Source organism: Embiotoca jacksoni, unplaced genomic scaffold, assembly GCF_022577435.1.
Source record: "Embiotoca jacksoni isolate LCO1_2020_lvr unplaced genomic scaffold, fEmbJac1.0.p SCAF_58, whole genome shotgun sequence".
In the NCBI taxonomy this organism is placed as follows: Eukaryota; Metazoa; Chordata; class Actinopteri; family Embiotocidae; genus Embiotoca; species Embiotoca jacksoni.
This window is the reverse complement of record NW_027185412.1, coordinates 578,824-594,740: the sequence shown is the minus strand read 5'-3', so window position 1 is coordinate 594,740 and position 15,917 is coordinate 578,824. Positions and strand designations below refer to the sequence as shown.

The following is a 15,917-nucleotide window of genomic DNA, read 5'->3' as shown; positions in this document are numbered from 1 at the left end:
ACACAACATCCCGTCTCATTAAAACATTCCTGTCATCTCTTTAAAACACGAAAGGCCAGCTGTGCTCAAAATGTCAAACTCATTGTGCGTCTGCAGGAAAATCTAAAGAGATGAGAGAATTACGACGTCACGTGTTTCTATCGGAGCCTCATTAGAGGTGTAGAAGTTGTTGTAATTACTTTTCTGCAGCATGTTTATCTTTGAACATGGAGGAAGCCCTGCAGCTGTTGCTGACATCTTGGAGAAACACTACTTTCTCTACTGTATGTTCTGATGCGCCTAAGAGCTCCGGTTCAAGTCACAAACACTACAAGTTCACATAAAGGGGATTAAAAAGTACCTCTGGGATGTCAGAGTTAATTAAAAGGACTATTATCTGTTCCTGACAGAATTTTTACCGAGGCTGCTTGAACAAAAAAAAAAATCACTGAAACTGAATTAGTAAATTAAAATTCTTCTCTGGAGGTAGAAACTGAGGTGACCTGTCTTTGTACAAGCAGGGAGCCCTTAACTCAGTTTATTACTCATTTCAACACAGAGGTTAAACTAATAAAAGGTATAAATTGGATAATGTAACCTACAAGACATTAATTTCTAAGTGCGTCCCAGTAAAAAGTAAAAAAATACTGTTTAGACTTCTCACTTAGAAGGTTAATGTCACAGATTTACTGCTTTTCCAAGAGGAATCTCTCCGTTAAACTTTTCTAAGTTAACGATTTTAAGATTGACGACGATATTTCCATTCTTCAATACATTTACCATCCTGGAACAAACCATAATGACTGATTTTTTAATTTGATTTTTTTTTTGCCATGAGAGTGAGTCAGATTTGTGATGGATGTATAAATAAATATACATAAACATGAATATTCATGATGCACTCAGGAACAAATCACAGTATTATATAAAATGTCCGTGTGCGATGCAGCATATCTCCCTCATTCCTCCTTTCGTATTCTCTCTGTTTTTATCAGTGTTGCTGTCTGTCATCTCTCTCATTCTTATTCTGTCTCTCTCTGGGTTGCCTCCTGTTCCTCCACCCCTCCCCTCCCCCTCCCCTCCCCTTCACTCCCCCGCCTCTCGTTCACTTCGGCCCACTCACTCTCTCTCCCTCCTCATTTTCTTTCCAGTTTCATCTCCTCCTGTCACTCTCGTCTTCCCCGATGACTCCCTCTTTCTCTCCATCTCTCCATCCGTCCATCCAGCACCTGTTCACTGAGCCCATTTCTCCCCCTCCCCCTCCCTCCCCTCAGGTCTGATATTTCCATCTTTTTTTCCCGTCTCTTCATCCCTTAATTTCTTCTGGCAGTTGTTTACTTTTACACTTTTTGTTCCCTTCAGTCACCATCTCTGCATCTTTCTGCCCCTTTTTCTGTCGCTCCTCTCTTGTTCTCAGACTTCCTGCCGTCTCTCTTTTATCCAGGTTTATATAGCAAAACCAACAGAGCCATCACAATCTGCAACAGATTTCCACCATTTACATAAGGCATTAACACGTTATCTGCTTTTGGATGTCTTCTGTAAAAAAGCAGGGAAAAAAAGAAGCTTGCAGTGTCAACAGAGATGGAAATGGGATGGCATCTGTCAGGGAGAAAACCTGGAGGGGAATCAGATTTCAGCCGGTGTCAGCCAGGTGGAAATGCAATTCATGCAGTGTGCATAAATGGGGAGGTTTTCAGCCAAGTGGAAGAGACATCATCAGCACCAGGCCACAGCAAGTAACACGTTTTTGGAGGCGGATGGGGGCTGAAGGTTGATAACAGGCCCGGTATTATAAACTGTGTTTGTCAGCTGATTGTCATCTGTCTTCCATATTGAAAGAAGGGAGGAGAAGCTCAGTTATAAAGCTCCTCTCCACTGTCCAGGTCTGTAGTGAGCTGTCCGTGGTGCTGAAAGAGAAACTCCATTTCGTTTTCTTACCGAGCAAAATAGAGCATAAGTTGTTGGTAATTAAGTTGACAGAAATGTTTCAGATGGTTTTTTTTTTTTATTTTTTATGTCAGCTGGTACATGACAAATGACTGTTACATGGAAAGGTGCCGATTCCCCTTATTCCAAAGCAAAAATGGTTCCAGTTTGCAATGAAGGGAATTGTTTTGATTATTTCCATTGCATTGAACTTGAATTTAAAAAAAAAAAAAAAAATGGTGCAAAAGCAGCAGGAGTCGCTACTTTTTCAATGTTTTTATCACATTTTCTTTATGCGGAATAAGGCTTCATATTTGCTCCAAAAATGGGTGGCGGACGCTTCATGCCCGCTGTAGAAAAACTGAGCTGACAATTAATAGCCTTATAACTACAAAATAATTTCTAAAACTATAACCATTGTAAATAGAAATGTAATGATGAGAAAAGAGGCTGAAAGAAGAGAAACATATCCGAGCAGCTGTTCGACTCAAATCTGCTGTCAAACTTTCTCATGTTTTCAGACGCTGCAACTGATTCATGTTTTACAGTGTAGCAGCGGCCAGAAAATGTCTTCATCTGTGGCACTCAAACCTTGTGTTGATCTAACTCATTAGCATCATTATTATCCAGCCCGGGGCAGAGAGCTGGCTCTCCTCCTCCACCTCCACTCATCCTCCATCCTTCTCTCTGCTACCTCCCCCTCCTCCTCCTCCTCCCTCTCTCTCCTCTCCGCTGTCCCTCTTCGATACTCGGCTGCATCATCCCTCTTTTTTTTTTCTTCTTTTTTTTTTTTTACTCTCATTTTGCTCTCCAGCAACACACACAGTGTCTCTGTCCCCTCACCCCCTCACCTCACCCCTCTCACCTCTCCCCCCTCACCCATTCCCCTGTTCATAGGTTTCCAGGGAGTGATGCAGTGAGAGGAGTGAGAGAGTGATTGAATGGCTTCGAAAAATGCAGAGGGAAATACAGACGAAGCAGATGTCTCTATTCCATTAAGAGAGTAATGAGCGGGGCTAGAAGTAGCCTCATTTCACACACACACACACACACACACACACACACACACACACACACACACACACACACACACACACACACACACACACACACACACACACACACACAGCAGGATGGTGCTGCAGGGTCCAGGTCTACAGAGCGAGGAGACAGCAACACCTGGCTACCTTTCTGTACAACATCACAAATGATGTCTCCCTCTCTCTTCTCTCGCTGCTCCCCCGTCGTGACTTTTTTCCAGTTCATTCCTCCTTTCTTTTCTCGTCCTGTTTTGATAGCCTCGCTTTTTTTTTCTTCGTTTGTCTTCACGAGCAGACACGTCAAATATTTTGTAATGCGGATCAGATGGTGTCCCGGCTGTTGGAGCCGTGGATGTAAAAACACGGCGGCTTTAAGTGAGATTTGCGTTGGAATTATTTGCCGGCAGACGACAGGATCCGGCGCTTTCTTGTTTTATGTTGGCAGACACGTCTGCTAAGCTGCTGTTGGTCGCTGCAAGACGTTCGATCAAATCGTTCCAAGAGAGCACCGTGACACGACGCGGCTGATTTAAATCCGGCTTTCACCATCCCCGTCCGTGTTGTGGCCCTCCAACACCATCGTGCCACCTCAGAACGTAGTTCACCCTCAGAAGGTCCCGGTGGAACTCGGTGTTGACAGTCTGACTCTGGGGGACGAATTCACGGTGACACAAAGAAAACCCAGCTGGTGTCTCCTGACCCGACGATCCTTCTTCTTCGGTCTCGGACGGTGAAGCTCCGCTGAAGTTTCTTCTCCGTGTGCATTTTACGAGTCGTCACAAAAACACCAAAATGTTGATGTCGTGACGTTTCTCTGAATACTTACTGACGAAGCTTCTTGCTCTCCCCTCCTCCGTTCATCGTTTCGATCGCCCCTCGCACAAGCTCATCAAGAAGAAGCTGGCAGCGCATCGCTCCCGCTAAAACCACAACTTGGAGTTTTCAATAATCAAGATCGTTTTCATTTCCTGATCGAAAAAGTATGAAGGTCTGAGTCTCCTGTTTGAAGAAAGAAGACTGTGTGGTGATGTGTGAGGAGAAAATGGACGGACATTTTGTGCTTAATGCACCTCCAAGACAGCCATTAATGGGTCTGTTTCTTATTTGCTTTGTCTGTGTGTGTGTGTGTGTGTGTGTGTGTGTGTGTGTGCTTGTCTGTGAAATATGATTGTACAATCCCAGGTGATTCAGCCTCTTTACAATTTATGTATTTCAGCCACAGCCTCAGTTGGGATCCTCCCACATGACAGACGCTATCCAATCCAGCCAAATAATCCCATTACACACACACACACACACACACACACACACACACACACACACACACACACACACACACACACACACACACACACACACACATATCAGTCACAACAGGACGCCGCGGGGGGCATCTAAATCCTTCAGAAATGGACTGAGCTGCAAAATAGATTCTCCGGAGCCGGGAGATAATAAACACAAAGAAAATGCACAAACATACGAACACCTTTAGCACACATGGACACACTACCGCCATGCAAACACTCCGTTCGTCACACTACACTGTACCACACACACACACACACACACACACGCACACGCACGCACGCACACACACATACACACACACACACACACACACACACACACACACACACACACACACACACACACACACACACACATACACACACACACACACACACACACACACACACACGATGTATCACAGGTTTATCAACTAATCAATACATGATTCATTAATGTCATTCTTTCACAGGCTGGGAAAGAAAACAGGACAACGACCTGACGTGGACGTTTGTCTCTGAGGTAATGAGGACTGGCTCGATACGAGTGCTACGTGTCATGAAGTAGGCAGATCAATGTGCTTGCGTCGAAAAAGGCCCGTCTGGTCCCCCTCCATGAAGGAACTCCTGAGCTCACATGAGGGGCAATAATTAATAACCAAATGAACAATAACAACAGCTGTTGTTATATAATGCACTGGATTCTTTCACTTTCATGCTTCTTGAGTTTTATTGGATGTTGAACCTGTTTATGATTTCTGTAATAGCAGGTTTGACAGCACAGATTGTGTCCAATGATTGTGGGAGACCTGAAAATAGAAAACAAAAATAGAAAAATTAGCTCGGACCCTTTCTACCGCTCTCGCTCTGTAAACTCTCAAACTGGCTTCCAGCAACCGAGATGGAAGAATTAAACGGAGATTTTTCAGTTCTGCTGAAAACCCGTGTTCTCCGCTCACCATGCACACTGCTGATAACAGCTTCTCTACACAGTGCCCCCTCCCCCGCCCCCTCCCACCCCCGAAGGCTGCACCAATCGTGCAGAGGTCTGCAGTGATTGATGTGTGAGTGTGAATGATGCCAGACAAATGTTCACTTTGCTTTCAGTCTGAACTCACCTTCAGGCTATCAGCGCCTCCGTCAGCTGCATGATACTCCGGGAGCAGTCGGGACTTTACAAACATCCACGTTGTCCGACCTCAAATAATCACGCCCACCTGTTCGTTTAGATTGTAGAGTACTTAACAAATATTCTTTTTATTGCCGGGCTCGATATGAAATGTTGTTTGTGCGTCTTTTATTCAACATTGTGAAAATGAACTGATGTACAGTCCAGAAGAGAATGATCAGATTTACATGTTTTACTTCATCCGTTTACAGTAAACGTTGAGGGCTTTTCTTTTAACGCTGAACTTCTCTAAATGTTTGGAAACTGACTCGTAAACTTTGGAAAAAGTCAAACATGTAGTGGAAGTCATTGAAACCCGAAATACATATTCTTATTTCTTCATTTCATGACAAAGCACGAGCTGCCTTCTCACTCCTCTTTGATGTTTCTGCCTCTTCGCTGACTGTCTTCATCATCATCATCATCATCATCATCATCATCTGCAGACTTTAATCAATCCGTTATCCAGAACACTTCTTTTCTTTTGTCTTTTTTCCCCCAAACCTTATCTGCACTACGAGCTGCAGGTTTCCTCTTTCTATGATCTTATACAGATAAAAAGATCAATTTAATGAGTACTCGATCCCTTCAGTTGGAACGCTAACTGCTAACCGCTAACTGCTATTATGTTGAATATCTGCATATAGAGTATATAATGATGGGATTTGGAGTGTGTGTGTGTGCGTGTGTGCGTGTGTGTGTGTGTGTGTGTGTGTGTGTGTGTGTGTGTGTGTGTGTGTGTGTGTGTGTGTGTGTGTGTGTGTGTGTGTGTGTAAACGTCAGTCCTGGATGTGTATGTATGTAATATTTCCCGTTTTGCCAGGGTTGTCTACGGCACTGAAAGCTACGTTTTTCACACACACTCCAATCCTCCTAAATTATTTCAGAGGACGCCGCCTCGGCTCAAATGAGTTTCCTTCACATTTATCTTCAAAGTAGTTGACTCCGGAGAAGCTTTTGTACATAAATAAACAGAGGCAATGCCAAAACTCTGAATCCATTTTTAGAACTCGCACCGTGGGACAAATTACCACTCGTTAAATGGTTTCAATGCACTTCTACTTTCTGCCCAGTTTACTCTCCAATTATTCTTATTTCTATTTGTTCAAATGTACATGAAACAAAAGCAGATCAATGGAACAACAAACAACAGAAATAAATTATCAAACTATGCATGTTAAAATGTAAATTGATTCATGAAATCTCAAGCTATAAAACAAAAAATGCAACACTAACAAGCTTTTGGTATCAGAGGAACATTAATCCCCAAATCAAATGTTTTGCAGGATGTGAATCGGAGAGAGAAAGTTCTGATTTACCTCGAGAAGATTAGATTTCAGTCGGTGATCTGATGAGCTGCAGGCGGACAACAGTCTAATGAGATTTCAAAAGTCCAGTCAGAGTCCATTTGGAGAGGCTTATAGATAAAAGACACAATGCTACACACACACACACACACACACACACACACACACACACACACACACACACACACACATATCATCCTCAACAGAGCTGAATATTTAGTGAGTGGGCAGTTTATAAAATATTCATTTTTAGCTGTTAATTCATGGTTGTACGACAGTTTATCTTCAGTCCGTGCCAGGAACTTCAACTTTGGTATCAGCTGCTGCTGCGGTGGTTCCGGTGGCTCCGGTGGTTCCGGTGGTTTCGATGGTTCTGGTGGTTCCGGTGGTTTCGGTGGTTTCGGTGGTTCCGGTGGTTTCGGTGGTTCCGGTGGTTTCGATGGTTCCGGTGGTTCCGGTGGTTTCGGTGGTTCCGGTGGTTTCGGTGGTTCCGGTGGTTCCGGTGGTTTCGGTGGTTCCGGTGGTTCCGGTGGTTTCGGTGGTTTCGGTGGTTCCGGTGGTTCCGGTGGTTTCGGTGGTTCCGGTGGTTTTGGTGGTTTTGGTGGTTCCGGTGGTTCCGGTGGTTCCGGTGGTTTTGGTGGTTCCGGTGGTTCCGGTGGTTTCGGTGGTTCCGGTGGTTTCGGTGGTTCCGGTGGTTTCGGTGGTTTCGGTGGTTTCGGTGGTTCCGGTGGTTTTGGTGGTTCCGGTGGTTCCGGTGGTTCCGGTGGTTTCGGTGGTTCCGGTGGTTCCAGTGGTTTTGGTGGTTCCGGTGTTTGGCGTCGTCGTCGGGGCGTTTCGACGTGGAGTTGTTCTCCCTGTGCCGGCGTCGGGTTTCTTCCTCCCACGGCTCAAACACACGCTCATGTTCAAACTAAAAGTATAAAGTAGTTCCACCAGGAAGTTCACAAGCTGACGTGTTTTCCTAAACAACATATCTGTACGGACATGTACTAAGAATATTATTTGAAATACTTAAATACCTTAAGTTACTGAGTGACACACTAAAGTCTCATGCTGCTAATCGGGCTATAATGTCCACAGGTCTTTTAATGTTACGTCAGACTTCTGGCAAACTATTGAATATGAATGTCATCTTATATGTTCACATATAATAAATAATACACACACAATGCGATTTATCTGCTTTGTCTTTGCAACAGAGTCCAAACAGAATTTGACAGATTTTTTTTATCAATCGTGCTTAATTTGAGAAGTTGACAAGACACCATTGATTTTGTCAGCAAGGTCATCGACTGCTTATGAGGACGGACAACATGGAAGTGTGGATAGATTAATGGAGCCGCCATTCAGCCATGCTGCCCTTTTTTCCCCCCAGTTTTTTCCAGCACTTTCCTCCCAAAGACCTCCATAAAAAATTTTCATCTAGAAAATAAGACAATAAATTTGGATCGCTCTGGTTGCTTCTGACGTCTCTCGGATAGTTTGGCTTCAGGAGGAGGACGGTGACGCGTTGTCCATCTTAGTTCACAGCCGATGAGCAACACGGACAGGAAAGTCCATCTACAAGCAGCTTCCACGCTTCCTTCCATTGAATGCTCCATAATATATGAGGAAATACTCTCCACGGATGATGAAATAGTGATCATAAAAGACTGCATGTGTTTTCTGCGGTATCGCAGTAACGCTGCATTCACGCTGCATTCACGCTAACAGGTTCCCTCCACGGCGGCTCCGGCGTAGGCGGCACAGCTGGCCTCGCTGCCACTCAGATTAGATCCAGAACAGACAAACGCTTGCCGCCGGGTCTCCCCGAGGGCGTAACCATGGTAATCATGTGCCACCTCGTCCACATTTCATGTCACCGGCGACAAAACACATTCATCCTTCGAATCCTTCCCACAACAAGAAGAACGTGAAGTTCGAGTTGTTCCACCTTGCTTCTTTAAAAAAACAAATCGAATTAATTTGATTAATCTAAGATTAATTGCTACGGTAGATCAACTGAAACCTTTTCCTGAAAAGAGTTTGGTCTCTTTTAAAAGGAAACACTCTGAAGGTTTATTTATTTTTTGCCAAACAAATGCCAGTAAACAAAGCGGCGGTCAAAAAATGTAGATAAAATTCTAAATTAAATTCAACCAAACCAACATAACATTAAATGGGATATTCCAGACACATTTCTTTATGCTGATGTAGCAGTTTCAAACTCTACTGAACTCGACACCTGATTTGTCCGCGCTTTATATACAACCCAGACATAGACAGGTCGGTCCACTACAGCAAAACGTGAAATAGCCACGCTTATGTGTGGTCAAAGCTTTAAAGTTACACATTTTGAAAGCCCCCAACCATGTTTTCTTTCCCCAACCACCAACCATGTGCTTATTTGTTGAAGCAAGAACTCTTATTTTCCTGTAAGTCACATGGATCTATGCAGCAGGTTTCGTCCACTACAAGGACAAGGTGTAACTTTGAGCCCAAGCGTGTCTATTTCACGTTTTGCCGTCGGACCTTTGAGGCCACAGAAGTGCAGGTCACACTATCATGAATCTTTCTGGTAAAAAGATAAAACAATAAGCTTCAGAGGCGTGTCGACACAGAACGTTTTTCAGCCATGTTTTTCTGAACATGCATCTGATGGAACAGTCGTTATCTTTTATTAATGATTCTTGTTGTCGACACAAACTTTCACATTTTTATCTCCGCATCACAAATCCCACAGTTGGATCTCGTTTCCGTGTCGGTGTAATCCCAACTTCATTTCATCACTATTTTCGTGCTGCAGGGTTTGATGCCCCAACGCCTCCGTAGACACTATAGGAAGAAGAAATAACCTGGAGCCCATAACGGTACTGAACCTACTGACAGGCGAGAGAGGGGATCAGACGTTAACGTTGTCTGTGATGTAATAATGTGGATTTTTGTTGTTGTTGTTATAAATAAATAAATGCAGCCGGACCGATTAATGGAGCTATAAGATAAAATCACAGTAATTATCCTTCAGGTATCATTTTGTTTGTGTCTGGTTGTTGCAGCTTCAGTCCAACTGTTTACTCCCAGTAACAGACTATATATATACGGGTGTATAAGTGCATGTCAGGGTGTGTGTGTGTGTGTGTGTGTGTGTGTGTGTGTGTGTGTGTGTGTGTGTGTGTGTGTGTGTGTGTGTGTGTGTGTGTGTGTGTGTGATGTAGACGGTGCGAGTGGGCGGCGAGACTGCTGTTCGTCCTGCACCCTGAGGGTTAGTGCTCTACCTGCCCACACACACACACACACACACACACACACACACACACACACACACACACACACACACACAAACAATATTATTCCATAATCACACCAGTGCAACCACCCGTCCGTGCTAATGTATACACATATATACATTTATATACACGTACAACCTCTATGTAACACACACACACACACACACACACACACACACACACACACACACCCGTCAAACAAAGTGGATCAATTTATTTTTCCGGCGTTGAAAAAGCACCTTTAAATAAATATTTCTTTTCATGACAATTTCATCTTTAGATCTCTTAATGTCTTCAGGCGGCGTCGACGTTTCGACATCTTTGATGATGCAGAAATAAAGAAACGATTCTCGTTCAATTCAAGAAGAAACAAGTAAAATCTTGATTATTTGTCACCTCTCCGGCAGACGTCAGGATTCATCACAGCTCAGATGATGTGATGTATTTTAGGACCTGACAGCTTTGGAAAAACTATTTGTCAGCCGTCTTCTTTACCCCCCCTACCTCCCCCCCTCCCTCCACACACACAACAACATACAAAACAACAGTCTTTTAAATATACAAAACAAATCTAACCAACATTTGAAGTGTAACTCATCTAACTGTTTTAATTGCCGGTTGCAGCGTTTGATTACTTCACCTCCAATTAGAGCGGTGTTGTTTTTTGTCCCGGTGTGCAGTTCATTGATTACTCAGTAATGATTTAATAGGATTTTACACACTGATCTGAGCTCACAGCTGCTTTTATCGTCTCTGCGATTTTTCTTTTTTTTCCTCTTTTGCTTTTTTAACATTCAAACTTTTTCTCGGTCAGATGTTGCTCCGGCCGTAAACATCCGTCGACGCCGCGATGACCTTTGACTCAGGATGTGAATGTAATTATCTTTTTTTTTTACTCTCTGCTCCTCTTTCATTTCTTCCCTTTTTCCCCCTCCTCTCCTCCATCTCTCTCTCCTCTGTTCTCCTCCCCCTTCATCTCCTTCCTTCCTCCTTGTCTTTACTCTCCACCCTCCTCCTCCTCTCTCTCCTCTTCTTCCTTCATTACTCTCTTTTCTCCTCCTCTTTGATCTCTTCTCTTTGACATTTGCACCTCCTGTTCCCTTCCTGTTTTTTCTTCTCCTCCTCACCTTTCCCTTCATCCTCACCTTTTTCTCCTCTGTTTCTGAGAAGCCCTTTTATTTCTCCTCTCCTCTCCTCTCCTCTCCTCTCCTCTCCTCTCCTCCCACCGCTGCTTCCTCCATGTTTTAGGAGGCTCTGTGTGTGTTTGTGTGAATGGCAGATAGCAGCATCAGTATTCAGCACAGCGCTGCTGCTTCTTTGATAGCCCACCCCCTGCTCTCCACTGCCCAGCGGAAGTGTGTGTGTGTGTGTGTGTGTGTGTGTGTGTGTGTGTGTGTGTGTGTGTGTGTGTGTGTGTGTGTGTGTGTGTGTGTGTGTGTGTGTCAGCAGTGAGTCTCCATCCACACAGAGCGACATTAGTAGTCGTCTGCCATCTTCCCGTCCTGTTCCTCCCTCTTTGCTGCTCTCCTCCTCTTTCTTCTCATTTTTTTCCCCTCATTTCCCTCTTTAAGCATGCAGCTCAGCCCTCTCTCTCTCTGTCTCTCTCTCTGTCACACACACACACACACACACACACACACACACACACACACACACAAGTCACCCTCTCACTTTTCGAGATCCCATTCAAGCACTGAAACGCGCCGTATCTTTCTATCTGTTGCAAATTATCCAAAATCAAATGGAACGAGCTGCATGAAAGTTTGAAAAGTCGATGCAATTTCTTCTTCTTCTTCTTTTTATTTTTTTTATTTTTTTTAAACTAGCTTGAAGCAAAATTTACTTTTTCCAATCAGGGAATTACAGCGACTGAAAATATGGGAAGACGTTTGTTGAATACGTAACGAAGTCGTCAGCCGGCTCGTTTTCCACTCCAACCTGCACGTGTCATCATGCTTTCTGTCCATAATTGTCTTTTTTTAGCAGCATTTCTGTTTTTTTAATAATAGAAACAGATTTGCATGACCTTTGATCTGCTTTTTTCCTGAGTATCCGAGCAGGTCTTTACTTAAGACGTGTTTGCAAGAATAAATCATTCTGGACGAGAGCTTCGGCCGAGATGATGTTTTTCTCCTCTGATTTCCTTTGATATAAAAAAAGAAACACATGAGGCAGCGATTTCAGTTGAAAATACCAACATTAGGGGAGATTTGTTCGCACCTCCGTCCCTCCCACATCACAGCACACCCACCTCTGCTGTTATTAACTTTACACTCTGTGTTTATTTGTAATCTAAAGTCACGTTAACAGAAATCCCAGCTGACATCCCGCTCGGCCTCTCGCAGCTCACTGAAGACCGAAAGAGATAAACGTTGTTGTTTATTGATCCAAGAAGCAAAACTGAATCATTAAAGCCAAAAACTGTGAAATGTAATAACTCCAAAGAGAGCTCTGATCGGGCTGATTTCATACCGTGATATCGACAGATGTTTGCAGTGAGCAGAGAACGAGCTGACCGTCGATCCTCTGAGTCATCGGGAGCTTCATCCTCCAGCTGTCATCCAGCTGCAGCCAAACACGTCTTTATAATATTTAGTTTTTGGTACAGAATCATTAACTCTGTACCTCGAAACAATAACTATCACATTAAAACACTTATTTTAATTAAATGTATAAACTGTCGGCCTTTTTTTGTGATTTTAATTTGCAAGCAAATAAAGAGCAAATTTCTCACTGCAATTAAAAATCAATTTTGTCAGTACAAATATATAAACTGATTATAAAGTTAGTTGTATTGCAAACACATTTGTTCTTGCAGTTTTGTCAGTTTTGGTCACAGAAGGTTTTTGAGTCGCAGCCGAAAAAGTTTAGTTTCATAAGAAAAAATGTTCATTTTTTGACCAAAACTAACAAAACTGTAAGAGCTCCTTTGTTTGCAATGAAATTATTTTATTCTCAGTTGATTTATTTTTACTTACTTACTCGTGCAAGAAATTTCCTTTCGAAGCAGTTGAATTTTTCTGCTTGCTGTGTTACTGATCTCATCAGGGCTTCTGTCGGTGTGATGGAGCGACATCGAGGTCCTCTTGCATCATTCAGCCCATCGCTGTACTTTTCATTTTTCTAATTTGACATTTATTTCTACAATTCAAAATTATAATTAAACTTGCATAAGGTTCACAAGGTTGTTTCATGAACTTTATTCCCAAAAAAATAATTTAGAGCAATTTAGAATAAAGATTTTCTACTAAAGTAAAATAAAATTATATATTTTGAAAGAGAAAAATAACAGTTTCAACGTACATTTGAAAAACCCAGATTTGGCCTCTAAAACAGGACAGAGGAAGCTGTTTCACATTCAGGTTGGGATCAAAGGTAATCTGATGATCTTTTTACCAACAAAGGATTTTTTTGAATTGAGTCTGACTTCAAAGAGCTGAGATTAAAAGACTGATAGAGTTACGCGTCATCAGCATAAAAAGAGATATCAAAGGGACAGTTCGTATATCCAAGGGACCGCGAGGACGAGGACGAGGACGAGGACATGACGCGACCAACGATTGAGCCTCGTGGCACATCAAATGTTAAAAGTTATGATCAAACATGATCATTTATTGAGATTATCTCAATAAATGATACTATAAATATTAAAAATCATTTTACACGTTGGCAGATCTACAGGAGGTCAGTTCTGCTTTCAGCTCTTCTGATTTTGACTTAACGTGACAGAAATATCACATCACTCCTTCACTTCTTTCTTGTCCAGACACACTTTCCAAACTTCTTTTTATATTTTCATTTATTTAATTTAATTTTTTTAAATTTTAAAAGACATCGATGGAAACACTTATTTATTTGTTTTGTTGATTCACCGGTTCAAATAGAAAACACAGGTACCGCACAAACAAATGTACACGATGAAGAAACAGCTTGTTTCATGAGCTGCTGGGTCAAAGTGCACCAAACTTTTCTTCGGAGTCGTGAAGCTTCATCTGTGGCTCCGAGTCAACAAGTTCTCCTTCACTGTTTTCTTATTCTGTCTCGGCGGCTGCTGGAGAAATGAGAAAAGATGTCTTCCCTTCAGGCCGTGGCCCGACGACAATCCATCCTTTCTTTTTCTTTTTTTTTAAATCCCAGTATTTCACCTCCTCATTACTTTGACAATTTGTGGGTAAATGTGTCTTGTAATTGTGGAGGCCGATGTACATCTGTTAGTGTCGCAGGTAATAACCGCCTTAATGCTGCAGAATTATTAATGATCATGTTTCAGGCTGATAATGGTTTGACTCATCGCTGCTGTCACTGCTCACACAGCTGATGGAGTGTTGGAGAAGTCCTCCAAGCTCTTCCTCTACTCAGTGTGTGTGTGTGTGTGTGTGTGTGTGTGTGTGTGTGTGTGTGTGTGTGTGTGTGTGTGTGTGTGTGTGTGTGTGAGTGAGTGTGAGAACAGGTGTCAGTTCTCATTGATGTGGACACTCCTCATAATTTCCTCTTGAGAGGCCGAGCAAACTGTGATTTTCCCCTCGAACTCTCTCTCTCTCCCTCTGTGTCCTCCCTTCATCTCTGTGTCTCCCTCTGTGTCCTCCCTTCATCTCTGTCTCTCCCTCTGTGTCCTCCCTTCGTCTCTGTCTCCCCCTCTGTGTCCTCCCTTCATCTCTGTGTCTCCCTCTGTGTCCTCCCTTTGTCTCTCTCTCTCCCTCTGTCCTCCCTTCGTCTCTGTGTCTCCCTCTGTGTCCTCCCTTCGTCTCTGTCTCTCCCTATGCGTCCTCTCTTCGTCTCTCTCTCCCTCTGTGTCCTCCCTTCGTCTCTGTCTCTCCCTCTGTCCTCCCTTCGTCTCTCTCTCCCTCTGTCTTCCTTTCGTCTCTGTCTCTCCCTCTGTGTCCTCCCTTAGTCTCTCTCTCCCTCTGTCTTCCTTTCGTCTCTGTGTCTCCCTCTGTGATGTATTTCTGTCTCTCATCCCTCCACTGTCTGCAGTGACTGTCTCTCGCCTGCGGTCTCTCCACAGTCAATCTGTCTTTATTTCTTGCTTCGCTCTCTCTCCATTCTGATTGACTCTTATCAAGACCTATTAGGGTGCTTGCGGGGCCACACACACACACACACACACACACACACACACACACACACACACACACACACACACACACACACACACACACACACACACACACACACACACACACACACACACACACACACACACACACACACAAACTCTGGCAACTCCCAGCCAATCACAGAGCACCAGGTGCCTGGGAGGGCTGTGACTCAGAGTCACTGTAATGGGAGTGAAGCAGTGCACTGCTGATGTGTTTGTGCATTTGTGTGTGTGTGTGTGTGTGTGTGTGTGTGTGTGTGTGTGTGTGTGTGTGTGTGTGTGTGTGTGTGTGCGTGGGCGTGATAATTGCTGATATGGTCGGGGACCACCATTGTGAGTGAAGTTGGATTAAATCCCTGAAAGTCGTTCCTTGTGGCAAAGTCGAGGTTCAGGAGACGTTTCTCTTCACGTCGTCTCACCAACAGTCGGCAGCAGTTACGTCATATTTTCATAGTTTATAAATTTACTCCACTGTGTTTTTTGTTGACCCATCCATCCACCCCGACCTCCTCCCTGTCACTTTACATGCATTTCACTGTAGTTGTAAAAAAAAGGGCTGCCACTAGAGGGCTGTGTGGCTTCAGCGACATTCTACCGAGCGTTTGTTGAAACACGTGATGCTCGATGGCGGAGTGCTGATGGTGCGAAGGCCCTTTGCCTCATGTCGTTCCCCTCATCTCTTCCCCTGACCTTTGACGTCCATTTCCTCTGTCGCTATCAAAATAAAATGCTGAGGTTAATCCAAACGGTCGAGGCTTTTCCCCAGACACACTTCCAAAAATACCAGAGACCTTATTTTAAAAGTATAACTCCTATTTTGTGTGTGTTTTTTCAAAAAGAAAAG

General features: G+C 43.5%; 1 protein-coding gene across 1 annotated transcript; it reads right to left on the bottom strand.

The window, feature by feature from the left end:
- Positions 1 to 6,994: 6,994 nt before the first annotated feature.
- Positions 6,995 to 7,612, bottom strand: LOC138212605 (mucin-13-like). The gene has a single exon (XM_069173060.1). The coding sequence runs from the start codon at positions 7,610 to 7,612 to the stop codon at positions 6,995 to 6,997; it is 618 nt and encodes a 205-aa protein (XP_069029161.1).
- Positions 7,613 to 15,917: the final 8,305 nt, after the last annotated feature.

What these genes read in the sequence shown, in the direction of transcription:
- LOC138212605 (XM_069173060.1), bottom strand. Translation starts at nt 7,612, where the DNA reads ATGAGCGTGTGTTTGAGCCGTGGGAGGAAGAAACCCGACGCCGGCACA.